At 43.5% G+C, this 21,116-nt stretch overlaps 1 protein-coding gene across 1 annotated transcript in view; it reads left to right on the top strand.

Annotated features, from left to right (window-relative positions):
* mier1b (mesoderm induction early response 1b, transcriptional regulator) overlaps positions 1 to 6,970 on the top strand; it is a 149,663-nt gene extending 142,693 nt beyond the window's left edge. Inside the window, exon 10 of the mRNA XM_048162542.1 lies at positions 6,577 to 6,970. Within this exon, the coding sequence (XP_048018499.1) occupies positions 6,577 to 6,602 (26 nt within the window). The 3' untranslated portion in view covers positions 6,603 to 6,970. The remainder of the gene's footprint in view (positions 1 to 6,576) is intronic.
* Positions 6,971 to 21,116: the final 14,146 nt, after the last annotated feature.

Below are 21,116 nucleotides of genomic sequence, written 5' to 3'. Positions count from 1 at the left end.
GTGAGGATATCGCACAGTTGAAGCAGAGCTACGAACCGACTTGCCTAAACTCTGTGTTTTTCCCCCCACTGCGCCTGCGCGAAAAAAGAAATTAAACCAATCTTTAATGCAGCAAGAAAGAAAACGAAAAGAGGGAGATCTTTAAGTTCTGTAGCTATCAAACTAGCTGCAATTTAGCAAAATGTTGCTTACCTCCAGTTCGTGTTGCATGATGGATAAACCCACGGTGCCTCTTGTATTAATTTACTTGATCATTAATTTATATGTTTCGCTTTTCACTTTCTATTTACTCATGTAGGCTATTAATATTCACTTAATTTTATTAAATGCGGAAATGTGAACTGTTGTCCATCATTTGGCAATTGGTGATAAAGAAAAATGTCACGTCTCATATAGTAATTTTTTCCATTTTAAACCAGGAAGGCAAGTCAGTGTCTACTTTATATTACACAAGCAATGTGCAAACTTTGCGCGAGAGTTATGCCGATGAAGACGTCTCAATCCCCTGTCAATTATTCACCAGCCTTTACAAAAAAATAAAAGTAAAACCGACGAGCTTTCGGTGCATATTCTCTCAGAGACAACAAGATAAATCCTACTTCAACCTGATAACGGTAGGCTATATATATCTTATTTATTTTCTTAATATTTCTCTTGTGGCCCATAAACTGTATGTAGTGGGTGAAAAAATGAGAAGTATTTCATATTAAACAGGTTGTTTTTGAAGTGAAGCTGCTTTTCATTGACTGATTATTGCAGAACACATAGGCTACTGTTAATAATTTTAATTATATGCCTTTAATTCATTGTATAAATGTCTTTAAATAATTTTCAGTGAGGAGTAATTATAAGCTAATCAAATCTTTTATTATCCTCGCAGCGCGTCAGTTATGCGGTGATGCGCTATGAAATATTGCGGGCCAAATAAATTGTAGCTAATATCAATTTAATATTAAATAGGCCTACCCTATACTACTACTACTACTACTACTACTACTAATAATAATAATAGGCTAATTATTATTATTATTATTTAATATATGAATTGGAAATGCTAAATCCTCTTGATATCCATAGCTGATGCTTTTGACAATATCTCTGGAAACATATTGTCTATCGGCGCATCCCAGTACGTGGGTTTATCGTGCATATTTCAAACGCATAGTGTGAGCAGTCAAGTCACGTCTCGACCATCAGACCGCATAGTGTGAGCACATAAATCGTGCGTTTTGGCTTTCCATCGCACGCGATCTACTCGTACAGTGTGAGTTGGTAACCTTGCTGAAATCACACAGATATCGCACAGTGTATGCCCAGCTTAACCGGAGTGCAAGCCAATCCTCAGAAAATCCTAAAGAGACAATAAAAATACTCCCTCAAACGAATGCTCAAAATCCCAGACAAGGCCCATTTTTGTGTTATGGCTGGCTCATATACAGCAACATAAAAGAGGCAAACAACAAATGGTTCAAACAAGAAAACGGTTATTAAACAATCAAAAGAAAACCAACGTCTAGGGGGAAAAAAACACGTGTGTGTGGTAACTAAATATTCTCTGACACAAACAATCAATAAAGGAAAATAAGATTAAGGAAAATATATATATGTAAACGAGAGAAAAATTGAGAGAGAGAGACTTACTCTAGAGCGCACAGATCTTATATACCAAACACCATATTAGAGGGTTAATTACTAAAAGCATGCACCTGTCGCCCAACTAACATCTGCACTGTCTAGCAGAGCCAGCAGGGGGCAACCGGCAGGCGTAACATTGGTGCATAAGATTGGTGAACAAACGATAGCTCATGGAGGTCAAAAAACACATGAAGAGAAGTGTTTGGATAATACAAGATCAGCAAACACAGACATTCACATTAAAGGGTTAGTTCACCCAAAAATGAAAATTATGTCATTAATTACTCATCCACATGTCGTTCTACACCCACAAGACCTTTATTCATCTTCGGAACACAAATTAAGATATTTTTGATGAAATCCGAGGGCTCAGTGAGGCCTCTATTGAGAGCAAAGTCACCGTCTCCTCTCAAGATCCATAAAAGTATTAAAAACATATTTAAAACAGTTCATGTGAGTACAGTGGTTCAACCTTAATATTATAAAGCGATGATAATACTTTTTATATGCCAAAAAAACAAAATAATGACTTTTCAACAATATCTAGTGATGGGCAATTTCAAAACACTGCCTTGAAGCTTCACAAATCTTTTGTTTCGAATCAGTGGTTCGGAGCGCAAAAGTCACATGATTTCAGCAGTTTGGTAGGCGAGCCGAACCATTGATTAAAATGATATGGATTCTCCTACTTCTTTTTTCTTTGGACTTGGAAAAAAAAAAGCCTAGAGCGCATAAGCATCTTCAACAACTGAAACTTCCAGATGGAAGAGTAACAACAACACAAATGGAAATGAAGGCTTTTGCTATTTCTTTTTATGAACATTTATACCGTTCAAAGCCATGCAATGGAGAAGATGCTGACATACTTCTGAGTGACTTACCACAATTATCAAAGAAGGACAAGATGGATCTTGAGTGGACAATGGCCAAACTTTTGAGAGCTGTCCAAGAGTTAAATCCTGGAAAGTCGCCTGGTTTGGATGGTTTTTCAGCCGAGTTTTATAAGGCTCTTTGGAACTTAATTGGTCAGGACTTGTATGATGTTTTGGTGGAAATTATTGAAAGAGAGACCCTTCCTCTAAGCTGTCAGAGAGCAGTTTTAACTTCGATCCCCAAAAAAGGAGACCTTGGTTGTTTAAAGAACTGGCACCCCGTCTCCTTGCTGTGTATTGATCTCAAAATCTTTTCAAAAGCCTTAACCAACAGATTAAAGAACTGTATAGAAACTGTTATTCACAACGATCAGTCTTACTGTATCCCTAACCGAACAATATTTGACAATCCTTTTGTGGTTAGAGGCATTATTACAGTGACAAAAAGGCATAACCTGGACATCGGTCTTCTCTCATTGTACCAAGAAAAAGCTTTAGATAGAGTGGACCACTCTTATTTATTTAAGACTTTTTAAGCTTTTGGATTTGGTCATAATTTTGTGTCTTTTATTAGGCTCATGTATAGTGATTATTTATAGCATGTTAAGAGTAAATGGTACATTAACAAGATCCTTTTCAGTGGTAAGAGGAATAAGACGGATGCCCTCTATCAGGTTTCCTCTATGCTATTTCTATTGAGCCTTTTTTTAAGTCTGCTGAGAAAAAGAATATGTGGTATTGGTGTCCCTGGCTGTCCTAAAGCTATAGCTTTTGATACAGTGGATCATCATATTCTGTTAAAGTGATTAGACCTTGAAGTTGGCATTTGTAATGTTGCATTAGATTGCTTTGCATCATATCTCACAAATAGGAGTTTTTAAGTAGAAATTGGAGAATTTTCATCAAGCTCAGTTCCCGTCACTTGTAGGATGCCCCAGGGCTCAATTCTGGGTCCAATCCTATTTCCTTTATATTTACTTCCTCTCTGCTTAATTTTTGAGTCCCATAAAGTTTCATATCACATTTATGCCAATGATACACAGCTCTATTTTTCTTTAAAATCCAGTACTGATTCAGTGTCCTCTCTGCTAGCTTGTTTAGAGGACATTAAGGTTTGCATGGACAATAATTTCCTTCAACTAAATCAGAAAAAGACTTAAGTTATGTTGTTTGGCCCTTCACACCTTTTAAATAATCTAATTTCTACCCTGGGCCCCTTTCAAGAAAACATTCACGATAAAGTTAAAAATCTGGGAATTACTGTTGTGTTGAGAAGTATACAATACTTGATGTTCTATTCATAGTAATTGCTTACTATAATACATGTCATTTGGAACTGCACCACTAGGGGGCTCTAGTGAGAAATTGTGTTGAGTAATGCGGAGAACAAGAATAAAAGTTGAAGTGTTAGTTCTACACCGCATGGAATGTGTTCTAATGGTAAAAACACCACAAATTGGCGACGAGGATGAGCGCTACAGTGCAGAGCCCACCCCCATTTCTTTCTGTCAGTGGGTAGCCACCGATTCCATTTGAAACATAGCAAATCTTTCATAATTACATGATAGTTAACCAGGAAACCGGAGATGCATGGCCGGAGACATGCAGATGAGCGGTCTTGCTGAATTGCTTGGGGACGGAAGGCCAGGACCTGTTTTATACTCTGACAGACCAAGGTACTACTTTTGATGAAGCAATTTCTGCACTTTAGAAACACTTTGTGCCTAAAGTTAACCTCGTAGTGTGCCGACACGTTCAGACAACGTGTACAAAGAGCGGACTATTACGCAATACGTTGCTGCTTTAAGAGCGTTAGCAGCCCCATGTGCATTCGGCCAAGTGGAGAGTGAAATGCTTTGTGATCATTTAATTGCAAATGTGTTGTTGACTACAGTAAAGGACAACTTACTATTAGAGGAGGATCTCACTCTAGAGAAAGAGATTACAATCGCATGTCAAGTGGAAGCTGCAGTTAAAGATTTGTCATTATTCTGTAATTCCACTGCTACTGCCATGAAGTCGGTACAAGCCATTAGTATGGATACTAAGTACGGCAGAGGGGGAAAAGGCATGTGCTCATCTAAGCAGTCACTCAAAGGCTCAAAGATGATTGGACGATCGAAAACAAACAACGACCGGCCAGCAACGTCGACGATGCTTCAGATGTGGATCAGACAAACATCTGGCAAATGATAAAAACGGCCCTGCTGCTAAAGTAACATGTAGACACTGTGGAAAAAAGGGTCATTTTGCTAGACTGTGTAAAGCAGCGGTGAGTGAAGTAAAGGTGTACTCACACTAGGCGCTCTGAACCATGCCCGAGTGCGTTTGACCCCCAAAGCCCGGTATGTTTGACTAGTGTGATTGCTCCAAACCGTGCCCAGGCATGGTTCGTTTAGCTGGCTCTGGCCCACTTGGAAGAGGTGGGCCAGAGCACGATGCAGTTGGGCTCGAGCACGTTTCGCATGTAGTGTGAGCGCCAACTGTGCCAGAGCACTGAACAGCTACTACTTTTGTGTGCGCTACTGTCATCATTACGACGGCAAACATCTTTTTTACTACTCTGATAGTATACTAATCAATTCATGTAATTAATTCAAGTGTATTTGGGTTTATAATGGGTCTGCCTCTCACCTTTGATGAACAGCAATTGTAGTTTGCGAGTAAAGCTGCAAATTCCTCCATTAACATCACTGCTAAAGTAACATGTAGACACTGTGGAAAAAAGGGTCATTTTGCTAGACTGTGTAAAGCAGCGGTGAGTGAAGTAAAGGTGTACTCGCACTAGGCGCTCTGAACCATGCCCGAGCGCGTTTGACCCCCAAAGCCTGGTTTGTTTGACTAGTGTGATTGCTCCAAACCGTGCCCAGGCATGGTTCGTTTAGCTGACTCTGGCCCACTTGGAAGAGGTGGGCCAGAGCACGATGCAGTTGGGCTCGGGCACGTTTCGCATGTAGTGTGAGCGCCAACTGTGCCAGAGCACTGAACAGCTACTACTTTTGTCTGCGCTACTGTCATCATTACGACGGCAAACATCTTTTTTACTACTCTGATAGTATACTAATCAATTCATGTAATTAATTCAAGTGTATTTGGGTTTATAATGGGTCTGCTTCTCACCTTTGATGAACAGCAATTGTAGTTTGCGAGTAAAGCTGCAAATTCCTCCATTAACGTCACTGCTAAAGTAACATGTAGACACTGTGGAAAAAAGGGTCATTTTGCTAGACTGTGTAAAGCAGCGGTGAGTGAAGTAAAGGTGTACTCGCACTAGGCGCTCTGAACCATGCCCGAGCGCGTTTGACCCCCAAAGCCTGGTTTGTTTGACTAGTGTGATTGCTCCAAACCGTGCCCAGGCATGGTTTGTTTAGCTGGCTCTGGCCCACTTGGAAGAGGTGGGCCAGAGCACGATGCAGTTGGGCTCGGGCACGTTTCGCATGTAGTGTGAGCGCTAACTGTGCCAGAGCACTGAACAGCTACTACTTTTGTCTGCGCTACTGTCATCATTACGACGGCAAACATCTTTTTTACTACTCTGATAGTATACTAATCAATTCATGTAATTAATTCAAGTGTATTTGGGTTTATAATGGGTCTGCCTCTCACCTTTGATGAACAGCAATTGTAGTTTGCGAGTAAAGCTGCAAATTCCTCCATTAACGTCAGCTGCCTTAGCGGTAGCTAGGCAGTAGGTAGGCAGTATCTTAGCGAAAGTGCATTTCTTCCTGTTTTCTTCCATTCAAAAAGTTGCATCGTATATGACGTAAACGTGCTCTAGCCCAGAACGTTAAGAGCAATGTGAATGCAGACCAGCAGGGGAGTGGGGAGGGGGGACAGTCGCGCTCGGGCTCAGTTCAAGACAACCGTGCCTTGTGTGAGTACACCCTAAGAGAGGTGGTAGTTCCAGATGTGACTGTGCTCTGCGTGGATAACATTAAACAATCTGCTTTAGCCAATGATAAGATCACCTTTTAAGTGAATATTGAAGCACCAGGAGGTAATAAACATACAGTGGGTACGGAAAGTATTCAGACCCCCTTAAATTTTTCACTCTTTGTTATTGTTACAGTAGACGGAGGACAGACACAGGTATAGTGTAACACAGTCTTTATTTTGACCACAGGAGAGCAAGGAGAATGAAACAGGTGAGAGAACTGGTAGTAGTTTGACTTGAACTGATAACAAGTGGGATAGTTACTGTCCTTTTCTTTGCAGGGAGTTAGACGCTGGAGACTGGAGATCGTTGGAGCACTTGGAAGCTGACGGGAACACACTCACGGAGCAGACGAGGCACACAATGGGAATCGACACGATGGAGACAGGTAGGTATGCGAAGCGGAGTCCTTGAGGTAAGCATAAACATGTAGGGTATGCAAACGAGACCGGACGTGGAGTGCTGTGTGCGTGAGTGCTTTATAGTGCTGTTGATGAGGAGAGTGATGAGGTGCAGGTGGCGGTGATCAGTATTCTGGAGAAGGTGCGCGCTGTGATTGGGTGACTTTGGAACCTGACGTGTCTGTGACAGTACCCCCCCCTCCACGGCCCGCTCCAGAGGGCCGAGAACCCCGACGCCGTGGTGGTCGTCCTCTTCCCCGCGGTGCCGGTTTCTCAGGGTGACTGTCGTGGAAGGTTTGGAGTAAACTGGGATCTAAGATGTCGTTCCTTGGGACCCAGGAGCGTTCTTCGGGACCATATCCTTCCCAATCCACCAAGCATTCAAGCTGACCACCACGACGCCGGGAGTTCAAGATCTCTCGAACCTCGTACGCAGCTCCGTCCTCCTCGGGGGTTCGGTGGGAGCCACGTCAGGTCCTGTGGGAAGAACAGAGGGATGGTGAGCTTTGAGGAGTGACACATGGAAAGTTGGATGTATACGGTACCCTTGTGGAAGGCAGAGTTGATAGGTGACCGGGTTGACCTGCTTGACGATGGGGAATGGGCCAATGAACCTGGGACTCAGCTTTCTGCAGGGCAGACGCAGTCTGATGTCACGGGTGGATAGCCAGACCATCTGACCAGGCTGGAAGACCGGGGTGTTGGAACGTCGGAGGTTGGCTACCATTCTGCGTCTGCGCAGGGCTCGTTGCAGCTGGTGGTGTGCTGAGTCCCAGACCCTCTCGCTCTCTCGGAACCAGTAATCCACTGCCGGAACGTTGGAGGGTTCCCCATCCCAGGGGAACAGTGGGGGTTGGTAACCGAGTACGCATTGAAACGGTGTAAGCCCAGTAGTTGACTGTCGGAGAGAGTTTTGGGTGTACTCGGCCCAACCCAGGAACTGGTTCCAAGAGTCCTGGTGGTCATGACAGAAGGTACGGAGGAAGCGGCCAATCTCCTGAACCTTCCTTTCCGTCTGCCCGTTCGACTGGGGGTGATATCCAGATGTTAGGCTGACGGCCACACCTAGGAGTGAGTAGAAGGACTTCCATACACGGGATATGAATTGAGGCCCTCGGTCGGAGACGATATCCTCTGGAATTCCGAAATATCTGAAGACTTGGTTGAAGAGTATTTCGGCGGTCTCCATTGCAGTAGGTAATCCAGGAAGTGGAATTAAACGACATGACTTTGAGAACCGGTCCACAACAACTAGGATGGTGGTGTATCCGTCTGAGACAGGGAGATCAGATATGAAGTCCACTCCTAGGTGTGACCAGGGGCGATCTGGAACGGGCAGCGGAAGGAGTTTCCCAGCTGGCAGATGACGAGGAGACTTGGAGATGGCACACTCCCTGCAGCCCTGCACGTACCTTCTGACGTCGGCCGCCATCCCTGGCCACCAGAAGCGTTCTTTCAGCAACGAGAGGGTCTCATTGGCCCCCGGGTGACCAGTGCCAAGTGACGTGTGGGCTGAGTGAATGGTGGGAGTGCGTTGTGTCCGTGGAAGATAGAGCAAGCCTGGTGGACAGCCCGGCAGAGGGTTAGTGGAGGCATTGGAGGAGGGAATGGTCTCTTCTGACCATGTTATGGGACTCACGATGAGGGAGCTAGGAATGATGGGTTCTGGTTCCTCAGTCTTTTTCTCAGGGGCATGTAGACGGGAGAGAGCATCTGCTTTTACATTCTTCGTACCAGGGCGGAAGGAGATCGTGTAGTTATACCGGGAGAAAAACATGGCCCAGTGAGCTTGTCTAGGGTTCAATCTTTTCGCAGAGCGAAGGTACTCCAAGTTTTTGTGATCCGTTAATACTAGGAAAGCATGTTTGGCTCCCTCCAGCCAATGCCTCCACTCTTCCAAGGCAAGCTTGACCGCTAGAAGTTCCCTGTCTCCGATGGAATAGTTGACTTCCGCCGGGCTGAGCTTGCGGGAGAAGAAGGCGCATGGATGGAGTCTACTTGGGGTCCCCTGCTGCTGCGATAACACCGCTCCCACTCCAGTGGTAGATGCGTCCACTTCAACAATGAATTGTTTCTCTGGGTCAGGATGTACGAGTAAGGGAGCGGTGGTAAAGGCTTCTTTGAGCTGGTTGAAGGCGTTGGTGGCTGCCGGGGTCCAGGACAGAGACTTGGGCTGGTTGCGGAGTAAACTGGTGAGTGGATGGGCGATAGAGCTGTAACCTTTGATGAAACGTCTGTAGAAATTTGAGAAACCGAGGAAACGCTGGAGTTCTTTTATGGTGGTGGGTTCTGGCCAGTTGGTTATGGATTCCACCTTCCTCTCGTCCATCCGGATGCCACTGTGGTCGATGTTATATCCCAGGAATGAAACGGAAGGTTGATGGAAAGTGCATTTTTCGGCCTTGAGGTACAGATGGTATTGGCGAAGGCGGGTGAGGACCTCCGCAACGTGTTGGCGATGTTCGGCCTGGCTCCGGGAGTAGATGAGAATGTCGTCTATGTAGACCAGGACAAACCGGTGGAGAAACTCCCGGAGCACCTCATGAATGAAGTCCTGGAATACGGAGGGGGCGTTGACTAGTCCATACGGCATGACCAAGTACTCGTAGTGGCCAGTAGGGGTGATAAAGGCGGTCTTCCACTCGTCCCCCTCACGTATCCGGATGAGGTTGTACGCGCTGCGGAGGTCCAACTTCGTGAACACAGTGGCACCACGGAGATGTTCTAGGGCAGCTGGGACGAGAGGAAGGGGGTAACGGAATTTCACAGTTATTTTGTTGAGTGCACGGTAGTCAATACAGGGCCGCAAGCCTCCGTCCTTTTTAGCCACAAAGAAGAAACTGGAAGCAGCAGGGGAAGTAGACGGCCTGATGTAACCTTGGGCGAGGGCTTCCTTGATGTAATCCTCCATGGCCTTCTCCTCCGGGATGGAAAGAGGGTAAATCTTTCCCTTGGGCACTGGTTCACCCGGAAGCAGGTCGATGGCACAATCCCATGGCCGGTGTGGAGGCAGCTTGGAAGCCCGCTGAGGGCAAAATACGTCGCTGAAGGGGGCGTAACACTCGGGGATTTCAACAGAACGCTGTTCAACAGGACTTTCGATGGACGTGGCGCAGAGAGAGAGATCAGGTGAGGAGATTGGTGGAACTGGCAGATCCGTCAAACAGTGCTTGAAGCAAGTGTCGCCCCACTTCAGGACTTCGCCCGTCTTCCAGGAGATGGTCGGATTGTGCTGCTCCAACCAGGGGCGCCCCAGAACCACGTCAGCGGTGGAGTCCTCCAGAACCAGCAGATGCGCCTCTTCTTGATGTAGAAGTCCAACTTGAATGTTAACAGGACCTGCCACGGAGCGGACGCGCTTACGGCTCAGGGGTCGGCCGGTTATGGAGCAGATCTTGTAGATGGTCGGAGACGGAGAGGTCTTGATACGGAGTTGACGACAGAGGGCACCAGAGATGAAGTTGCCGGCGGACCCCGAGTCGATGAGCGCGACCACTGTAAGGGAAATATTGGCGGCAGTAAGATTGACGGCAGTAGTGAGTGGTTTCATTTTACGAGTAGCAGGAATAATGGCACTCACCAGGGGTCGCGGCGGTCGTGTGGGGCATGCTGCAATCACATGCCCCGGTTCTCCACAGTAGAGACAGAGACGAAGGGTGAGGCGGCGGCGGCGTTCTTCATAGGATAGACGAGAGTTTTCTACATCCATGGGTTCTTGAGCTGGTTCTGGAGTGCTGACGGGTTCGGATCGGCAGAGTGGCACGGTGGAGAAGAACTGGTCCTGGTGCTCTTGGAGGCACGCCTGCATGCGAGTGGCGCAGCGGATGGAGAGCTGGATGAACTTTTCTAGGCCGATGTTGTCCTCGCATGCAGCGAGTTGCAGCCGCACCCGAGGTTCCAATCCTTGCCGGTAGTTCGTTATCAGGGCTTGTTCGTTCCATCCGCTGAGGGCTGCAAGCGTTCTGAATTGCAAAGCATAATCATAAATGGACATAGATCCTTGTCTCAAATTATAGAGTTTCTCACCAGCTGAAGAGTCTGTGATGGGTTTCCCGAATACCTCCCGGAAGTGGGAAATAAACGACGAGTAGGATTGGGTTACAGCGCCCTGCTGGGACCAGATGGAATCGGCCCACTTCAATGCTTTGCCGCTGAGCTGAGAGATAATGAACGCTATTTTGGCGGTGTCACTCGGGTACAGGTGCGGCTGCATCTCCAGGACCAGTGTGCATTGCAGCAGGAACCCGCTGCAATCCTCCGCCGATCCTGAGTAGGGCGCCGGTTTGGCCATGGGACTGGCGTACGGCGGCAGTGAAGGAGGTGTGTTGACGTGCTCTGTGGGACTAGCTGGTGCTGGTGCAGGTGAAGATGGAGGAACTGGAGATGGTGGCGATGGATGGATGGTCAGCGTGTGCCGGAGCGCATCCACCAAATCCTGAAAGGGGTCCGGTTGGCTCATCCTGGGTCAACGGTGTTGGTCCGGTCTTCTGTTACAGTAGACGGAGGACAGACACAGGTATAGTGTAACACAGTCTTTATTTTGACCACAGGAGAGCAAGGAGAATGAAACAGGTGAGAGAACTGGTAGTAGTTTGACTTGAACTGATAACAAGTGGGATAGTTACTGTCCTTTTCTTTGCAGGGAGTTAGACGCTGAAGACTGGAGATCGTTGGAGCACTTGGAAGCTGACGGGAACACACTCACGGAGCAGACGAGGCACACAATGGGAATCGACACGATGGAGACAGGTAGGTATGCGAAGCGGAGTCCTTTAGGTAAGCATAAACATGTAGGGTATGCAAACGAGACCGGACGTGGAGTGCTGTGTGCGTGAGTGCTTTATAGTGCTGTTGATGAGGAGAGTGATGAGGTGCAGGTGGCGGTGATCAGTATTCTGGAGAAGGTGCGCGCTGTGATTGGGTGACGTTGGAACCTGACGTGTCTGTGACAGTTATATTGCAGCCATTTGCTAAAATCATTTAAGTTAATTTTTTTCCTCATTAATGTACACACAGCACCCCATATTGACAGAAAAACACAGAATTGTTGACATTTTTGCAGATTTATTAAAAAAGAAAATCTGAAATATCACATGGTCCTAAGTATTCAGACCCTTTGCTGTGACATTCATATATTTAACTCCCTCGGGTCGGCGGTCACGCCGGCGTGACCACCGCATTTTTTTTTCTAACCAGTGTGAAAGAGACTCAAAATACTCCATCAATGTTGCACATACAATTAAGAGCTATACACCATTTTAATCTGTGGAATATCTTCTTTTATTTGTGTACACTCAGAGTAAAAACAAAATGTTGTGCTTTTTGCAAAATAAAGAAAACTAACATGATGCGTGATCTCTCGTCTCCCTCTGAACGAAGTCCAATCTGATAGTTCTCAGAAAATGAACTGTAACTTAGTGAATACTAATCTCAAAAAAATTAGACTTCTGTCTAAAAAAACGTTGAAATGTCAGGTTTGAAATCGTGTAAGTCAAATCGAAAACAAAAATTCTGTGTTTATGTAATCTGTATGAAAAGAGAGCCATGTCAGAAGTCTGTGATTCAGCTCATTATCCGCTAATGCGGCCACGCCCACAGAACGAGCGCTATTCAGACGCAAATTCAGTCAATATATGCATACATCGTCTCAATCGTGTATTTATTGTCTTGAAAAGTGTTGGATGTTAAAGCCATGGTTAGCGACTTCTAGAAGACATGCCGTTAGTTCCTGGTTCCTGTTCTTCTTTAGATTAATTTGTGGACTAAAGGTGTACAAAGCACCCTCCGGCTGCAAGTATGAATTGAAAACACAGTATCCAGCGCTCATAGTGATGACAATAAATATTGAATAAATATTACTCCTCTGTATAGAAAATTGACATAAACATATGAGAATCCATCAATATTTCTCCAAATGTGCATGCTTTTAAGCTAAAAGCCTATATGAAATGCCATAGAGGTAACATAACTGTTCAAACACTTTGCATCACAGTAATGCATTATATTTTAAAGTATATAATAGAGTACCATTATTTGAAATTGTAATAATATTTCACAGCATTGCTGTTTTTTCTGTATGTTTGACATACACCATAATGAGACATGATCAACAGAGGGTTTTTTCACAGCCTACCTGTCTGAAAGAGCTCATTATTTATGCAGGTCATTAGAGCTCTTTATGCAATTCTTTTGTCTTCTCAGGTGAGAATCACAGGATTATTCATGATGATTCACGCCTCCACGCATACTGTGTTTCTTCACCAAAGATGTTTTAGAAAATTTAAATCCCTCTATTGTTTTATATGAACAAGCAGGCAGCATAATTTTTACATCATTTTGAAGCAAAAACTCTAGTCTACAACCTCCAATACCCAGAAGTCTTGTGAACACAGATTTAATATATATTTTTTGGCTTTATTTCAGTGACTTAAGTTTTTTGTTTTTTCAATAACCACGCATAAACGTTATTCCTTCAAAAACACAAACATGTACATACATGTTCCTCACATATTATTGTAGCCTAGTTTGTGCTGAATACAGTGTAATGACACTTTTTCCATTAATATGTTTTTGAACAACTGAAAAAAGCACAAATGTCAGGGCATGTCAAAACTTCTCCAGGGCCCCCAAAAATCCTCAGACCCCTGAGGGTTAACTCAGGTGCTGTCCATTTCTTCTGATCATCCTTGAGATGGTTCTAAACCTTCATTTGAGTCCAGCTGTGTTTGATTATACTGATTGGACTTGATTAGGAACGCCACACACCTGTCTATATAAGACCTTACAGCTCACAGTGCATGCCAGAGCAAATGAGAATCATGAGGTCAAAGGAACTGCCTGAAGAGCTCAGAGACAGAATTGTGGCAAGGCACAGATCTGGCCAAGGTTACAAAAAAATTTCTGCTGCACTTAAGGTTCCTAAGAGCACAGTGGCCTCCATAATCCTTAAATGGAAGACGTTTGGGACGACCAGAGCCCTTCCTAGAGCTGGCCGTCCGGCCAGACTGAGCTATCGGGGGACAAGAGCGTTGATGAGAGAGGTAAAGAAAAACCCAAAGATCACTGTGGCTGAGCTCCAGAGATGCAGTCAGGAGATGGGAGAAAGTTGTAGAAAGTCAACCATCACTGCAGCCCTCCACCAGTCGGGGCTTTATGGCAGAGTGGCCCGACGGAAGCCTCTCCTCAGTGCAAGACACATGAAAACCTGCATGGAGGACTCCAAGATGGTGAGAAATAAGATTATCTGGTCTGATGAGACCAAGATAGAACTTATTGGCCTTAATTCTAAGTGGTATGTGTGGAGAAAACCAGGCACTGCTCATCACCTGTCCAATACAGTCCCAACAGTGAAGCATGGTGGTGGCAGCATCATGCTGTGGGGGTGTTTTTCAGCTGCAGGGACAGGACAACTGGTTGCAATCGAGGGAAAGATGAATGCGGCCAAGTACAGGGATATCCTGGACGAAAACCTTCTCCAGAGTGCTCAGGACCTCAGACTGGGCCGAAGGTTTAACTTCCAGCAAGACAAAGACTCTAAGCACACAGCTAAAATAATGAAGGAGAGGCTTCACAACAACTCTGTGACTGTTCTTGAATGGCCCAGCCAGCCCTGACTTAAACCCAGTCGAGCTTCTCTGGAGAGACCTAAAAATGGCTGTCCACCAATGTTTACCATCCAACCTGACAGAACTGGAGAGGATCTGCAAGGAGGAATGGCAGATGATCCCCAAATCCAGGTGGGGTTTTCAAAAAAGAACCTACCAGTTGTTGGCTGCTTATCAGCATTAGTGGGTGTATCATCAAATGACAACGTAGTCCCCGCTACTTTTTATGTAGTGACTCTGAGATCTCCCTTGCTAGGGTTAGATTTGATTAGAATGTTGAACCTGGACATTGTAAGTGGAAAAGTAAATGACAATAGACAATGAATGTGAAATCTCACCTGTACCTTCTCAGACGACAGAACATTCCACAAGTCCTGTGAACAAAGTCCACAAAGTGAAGTTAATTCAACAGTGACACCAGTACATCAAAAATTGAGATGCTTACCTCTCAGCATCCGCAAGGAAGTGTCCACTGAGCTTAATCGTCTCCTTACAGCGGGCATAACTGAATCAGTTGATGCTTCAGAATGGGTTAGTCCGTTGGTGGTGGTACGTAAACGTGATGGACAGATTAGACTTTGTGTAGATCATCCTGACAGTCGTAATCTGACTGCGTTCATAACGCACGAAGGTCTTTTCCGTTTCTTTTGGGTTCCATTTGGGCTAGCTTCAGTGCCCTCACTCTTCCAAAAAATTATGCAAACGGTCCTAAGGGAGCTGAACGGTGTACAGAATTACTTAGATGATATTATAGTGTATGGTAAGTCTCAGGAGGCCTATGATAAGAACCTTCAAGCTGTTCGTCAAAGGCTAGAGGAGGTTGGCTTGCAGATTAACTTTGACAAAAGCTCCTTCAACCAAGCAAGCATTCCGTTCCTGGGCCATGTCATTTTTAAAGAAGGACTATGTCCCAGCCCAGACCACCTGACCGAGGCACCTCGACCTACAGACTTGGTAGCGTTACATTCGTTCCTAGGACTCACTTTGTGGTTCAACAAATTCCCTCTGAACTACACTACTGTGGTTGAGCCGCTGAGGCAAATGCTCCGAGCTGATGCACAAACACCACTACAGTAGAGTAAAGAGACTGCCGATAGCTTTGATATGCTTAAGAGAATGCTGCTGGAGAATCCTTTTCTTGCTATTTATTATCCTTGCCTACCCACATTCATTACTACAGATGCCTCAGATTATGGCCTTGGCGCTGTTCTGACACCGCTACATCCTGATGGTGTTGAACGTGTGATAGCTTTTGCATCCAGGATGCTATCAACGTCTAAGCGGAAATACTCAACTGTGGAGGAGGCGGCGCTTGCATGTGTTTGTGCTGTAGAAAAATGGAGAACGTATTTGTGGGGACATAGTTTTACTTTAATAACTGATCATCAGGCCTTTACCACTCTTCTCTCCACAAAGGGCATGTATAGAGCAGGCATAGCTTGTTGGTCTACTAGGCTCCTGTGCTTCCAATATGATGTTCAGTACCGTCCAGGTAGTAAAAACTGTGTGGCAGATTGTCTCCCACATATGCCATTGAGACGTACAGACACCACTGCATCTACTGAACAGGATTTGATATCTGAAATTGCTGAAATTCAGCCGTTTCTGACTGCGTTGCCACTAGTAGACTTTAAAGCTGAATGCAAGGACTGTCCAGAGCTGTCACAGTTACGCCAGACAATTCAGTCAGGTTGGCCTAAACTACAAAAGTCTGTCTCCAGTGACTTGCGTCTATACTCCCCTGTTAGACATTAACTGGCTATTGAATCTCCATTGATTTTCAGAGGGAATCGTTTGATTGTTCCTATTGCACTGCAGGAACGCCTCATCCATCTGGCACACGAGGGACATCAGGGGCTGGTGCGAACCAAACAGCGACTAAGAGAGTTGTATAGGTGGCCACGAATGGACGATCTTGTTCACACAATTCTATCTGCAAGTGTGATCTGCCAGGCCAGTGATAAATCGGCCAAAACATTCACAGCTCCAATTCAGCATGTTGCTATTGACATAGTACAAACTTTCGAGAGGGAGCTACTGACTGTAAGTTTGCAATAACTCTGATTGACTATTTTAGCAAATAGCAAGAAGTTGGTTTTGTTTCGTCAGTAACAACAGAGACTGTTCTGAAATTTCTGACCACGATCTTTGCTTGAGAAGGAAACCCCTGCGTCATCACAACAGACAATGGACCACAGTTCACTTCGTCTGAATTTGCTGATTTTGTGAAAACACAGGGAACAAAGCCCATTAAGGCAAGTGTTTATCACCCTCAGGCTAATGAGGCCATTGAACGGTCCAACAGGGTGCTCAAACAATGTCTTCAGGCAGCTGAGATGGCTCGTAAGCTCTGGAAATCTGCATTCCTAACCATTCTGAAGAGCTATCGAGCAACACCCCATGCTACAACGGGTGAGACCCCTTTTCTGCTCTTGAGGGGCTGAACTATGAGAACAAAGTTGAATGTTCTTCTGCCTGAGGATAGCCCTGATCAATTAAATCAGGTCAGAGCTTGTGTGACCCAAAGACAGAATAAAAGTAAACAATACGCCAATCATAAGAGAGGATCTAAATTCCTTAAAATTGCGATTGGCGATAAGGTTAGAGTGAGGAAGCCTTTTCATGTGAAAAAAGGAGAAGCCCGTTTCACTGATCTGTTGTCAGTACAACAACAAACAGGACAAAGTTCTTTCATCTTAAGTGATGAGAAAAGATGCCCTTTCACTATGCCCAGAAAGAAAGGAAAACAGGATGAAATAACTGAAAGAGGCTGTACAACGGAGAACACTGCTTTGAGTCTGAATAGGGGCTTAAGACAGAGACGCCCACCTGTGTGGACTCAAGACTATGTGATGGAGTAATGTGTCTGATAAGAAACAAATAAGTCAGACCAAGATATGTAAAGGGTGTAGGTGGATCGCTGAACACTGAATCCTGAAATGTCTGATACATGTTAGTCTCTGTTATGTTAAAAGGATAAAAGTGTGCTAGAAGATTTCGTTATGCTCCTTTGAAATGCCTTGTTTGAATGCATAAGAGTTCATTTAAATATGCTTATTTGAGATAAGTTTTTTGTTTGAGTAAATAAGACTTGAATAAGGTAATGATCTTATAAGAGAAGCAATTCTGTTTGAGTAACGGGAAGATGCTGTGTTGAGAATTATACAATATTTGATGTTCTATTCATAGTAATTGCTTACTATAATACATGTAATTTATAACTGCACCACTAGGGGGCTCTAGTGAGTTGTAAAAGTTGAAGTGTTAGTTGTACACCACATGGAGTGTGTTCTGTTAAAAGGGTAAAAAAAAAAAAAAACACAGTTACCCTTGACCCTAAGTTAAAATTTGACAAACAAATCAATTCTGTAGTTAAAGCCAGTTTTTTGCAGCTTAGAGGACTTTGCAAGCTTAAAAATATTCTGAATTTTAGTGATTTGGAGACCGTTATTCATACCTGCATCTCAGCCATGTTGGACTATTGTAACGCTCTATACTCTGGAATAAATCAGTCCTCACTCTCATGCCTGCAGCTAGTACAGAATGCTGCAGCTCGTTTTTTGACAGGGACAAAAAAGAGAGAACATATCACGCCTGTGTTAGCGTCACTTCAATGGTTACCTATTCAGAGTTGATTTTAATGTTTTAATATTTGTATTTAAATCACTTCATTTTCTTGCCCCTACTTATATTTCAGATCTTTTCCATTCCTACTCTCCTGAGAGAACACTTAGATCTTCCATCCAGATGTTATTAAATGTTCCAAAATCTCGACTTAAATCCAAAGGTGACAGGGTTTTCTCAGTTCTTGGTCCAAAGCTCTGGAATTCCCTACCTTTGTCTATTAGACTGTCCCCTACTCTATCCACATTTAAATCTTCTCTTAAAACATTTTTTTTTTCCTCAGGTAGTTTTATACCAAGTTTTATTTTGCATGGTCATGTTTTGTTTGAATTTTATTAATTTTTGTTCTGTTTTCTTTCAATATATTTAATTTGTATTTAAATTGTATTGTATGAGGATGTTTTTGTCTCGTATGTTGTGCAGCACTTTGGTCAGCATTTATGTTTTTTTAAGGACTATGTAAATAAACAACCCCAGAGATGGGCAGTATTTTGATTAAATGTATTTAAAATATGTATTTAGTTACCTTTGAGAAAAAATCAAATGTAATTTGTAATTAAATACTTTGAAAGACAGTATTTTATATTTAAAATACTTAAAATACATTCAAATATGTTATTTTATTCTCACATACAATAACTTTCATCACCAAGCTTAAAGATAGGGTAGGTCATTTTCGGAGAGGCTAGCAATAGTGAGCTAGCTTTGAAAGCATAAGATCCTACCCCCCATTCAGTTTCCAAAACCATCTCCAAAACACTTGAACATCAACAGCAGGGAGCAAAAGCATCACAAGAGACAGCGTTAAACTACCTCATATCTCAAAGCACATAACATTACAATAATAATGAATGTAAACAACTTAAAGGTCACTGACCTGTACCACCTGACTGCTGCAGATTAATTTTTTGACATTGATAGTGTTGATAGCCATATGATTGGCTGACGCTTGCGCTGGCGCTTGAAAAGTTGAGAAACTTTCAACTTCTGCCGTGAGCAACACGACTAAAGCGTTGCAATGGAACCCACAATTCAGTTAGACAACGCATGACATCACCCATTCAAAGTAAATGAGAAGTGCTAATGCAGACGCCCCGTATGAACGCACCTAAAAGGTGGCTGCTGGTTTGGTTTCGGAGCTCGTGACTGACTTCTGTCTAACTCCGCATAGCATGAAAAGCGCTGATCAAGTTATAGATTAATCTATAAAGTGTGATGGGCGCCACCTTGTTTATTTGCGCTTTAGTTCAGAGAGTCCCGTCAGTCGGATTTATAGGCTACAGCACATGAATTCATCCATTTGTACCGAAATACATGTGGCCAGTGAACTGGGAGAAGAATAGAGTGAGCTTTATAGTTACTTACACTATGTGTATCTCATATGAATAAACGTCGGCAAATTATAGGCAAAATATATATAAATTATATATTATATATTTGAATGGATTGTTATTGCTGCTTCTGTAGACATCAGTGTATATTTCATTGGCTGTTGCGTCGTGGCATGTGACACCACAGGATATCGAGCTGGCCAACAGCTCCAGATATTTAGCATGCTAGATATTTGTCTGGTGTCAGTGAGGTGTCGGCAAGCCTCTTTGGTGCGTCATTCAGTAGTTTACACATAAAGATTGGCGAGCGCCGATCACCTGTCGGCGAGCTCATTAACTTAAAAATCGGGCAGCAATGAGACTACAAACATTGCAAAAACTGCTGTACTGCTCTTATGGTATGCCTTGGATTGATTATTGTTTGATAAAGAGTTATTTTTAATTGAAAAGTCCTATGTTGAAAAATTTGCATTGTTCTCTTTTTAAATTTTATGTATCAATTTTTCGATCATGGAGTTTGTTAAAATTTTCAAGATTGGGTGATGAAAATTATGAATGTGCAGAACCTTTGTTTTTTAATCCTTTTCTTATATACAACCTCCATTATCAGGTATTCACCTCATTTGTAGATTCTGCTTTAATTAATGGCTTATCATTTGAGACTTTTCCGGCATTAAAAGTTGTCCCCAAAAAATTAGAAATTGAAAAGAATAATAAAGTTTTTTTTGTTAAACGGGTTTGAATTTTTGGATTTCCAAAGTATGGGGAAGAAAACGGTCTATCATATTTGTGCTAAATCTGTGCACTTTGGACATTTGAAGGAAAGGATAGATACTAAATGGAGAACTTAATTTTCTGTGCCAAGAGATGTGAATCCCTCATGGAGGCTTTTGTACAAGCCCTCATTTCTTAAAAAATGTGGAGATCTTCAGTGGATAATACTTCACTGTGCGTTGGCTACAAACACCATTGTTTCTAAATTTAATTAAATGGTTTTACCCAAATGTGCTTTCTGTAAGGCTTCTGACGCCACTGTTTCATTTATTTTGTGAGTATTCAAGGCTGGTTACACTTTTTGTACTTTTGGAAAAACTTATGAAATTGGGATTTCTTTTCCCTTTTTTTTTTTTTTTTTTTTTTTTTGGTTGTAAGTATAAACAGTCATGGCGTGAACAGTGTGTGCTTGCCAATTTGTTAATGGGCCAAGCAAATTTAGCAATTCTGAAAACACATCAGTGTAAAAATGCTGGTCAAGATAGGTTTGCTGTTGAATTTGCATATTACAAACAAACTGATAATGTACCCTTTTTTAAAATGAGGTGGGGTGTAAGAGATGCTTTAGTGACACTGAGTGAGTTTGGAAATATGGTTTTTAATTAGCAAAATTGTTTTTGTGTTTTTTAGGGCCCAAGCCACTAAGGCACAGGGCCCTATTGTTTTTCTAAGGAGAATTTTTTTTTTTCAACATCCGGGGCATTTTGGGGGCCTTAACGTGCTCAAAAACTCTTGAAAACTGGCACAAACATTGGAATCTTCAGCCATTAGAACGCCGCAGAGGCTGGGACCCGATCGTGGCACAGGGGCTCTACGGCGCCCCCTTGAATGGGGTTCGAAAACTTGGTCCGTATATCAAACACGCTTGCATGTGTTAGTGTGAAACTCGGTACACATATAGACCTCATCAGGCCTAACAACTCTCCTGCTCTAAGTTATAC

This window comes from Megalobrama amblycephala, linkage group LG17, assembly GCF_018812025.1.
Source record: "Megalobrama amblycephala isolate DHTTF-2021 linkage group LG17, ASM1881202v1, whole genome shotgun sequence".
NCBI classification, from domain to species: domain Eukaryota; kingdom Metazoa; phylum Chordata; class Actinopteri; order Cypriniformes; family Xenocyprididae; genus Megalobrama; species Megalobrama amblycephala.
The sequence above is the reverse complement of the archived record's forward strand: the minus strand, read 5'-3'. Positions and strand labels throughout refer to the sequence as shown.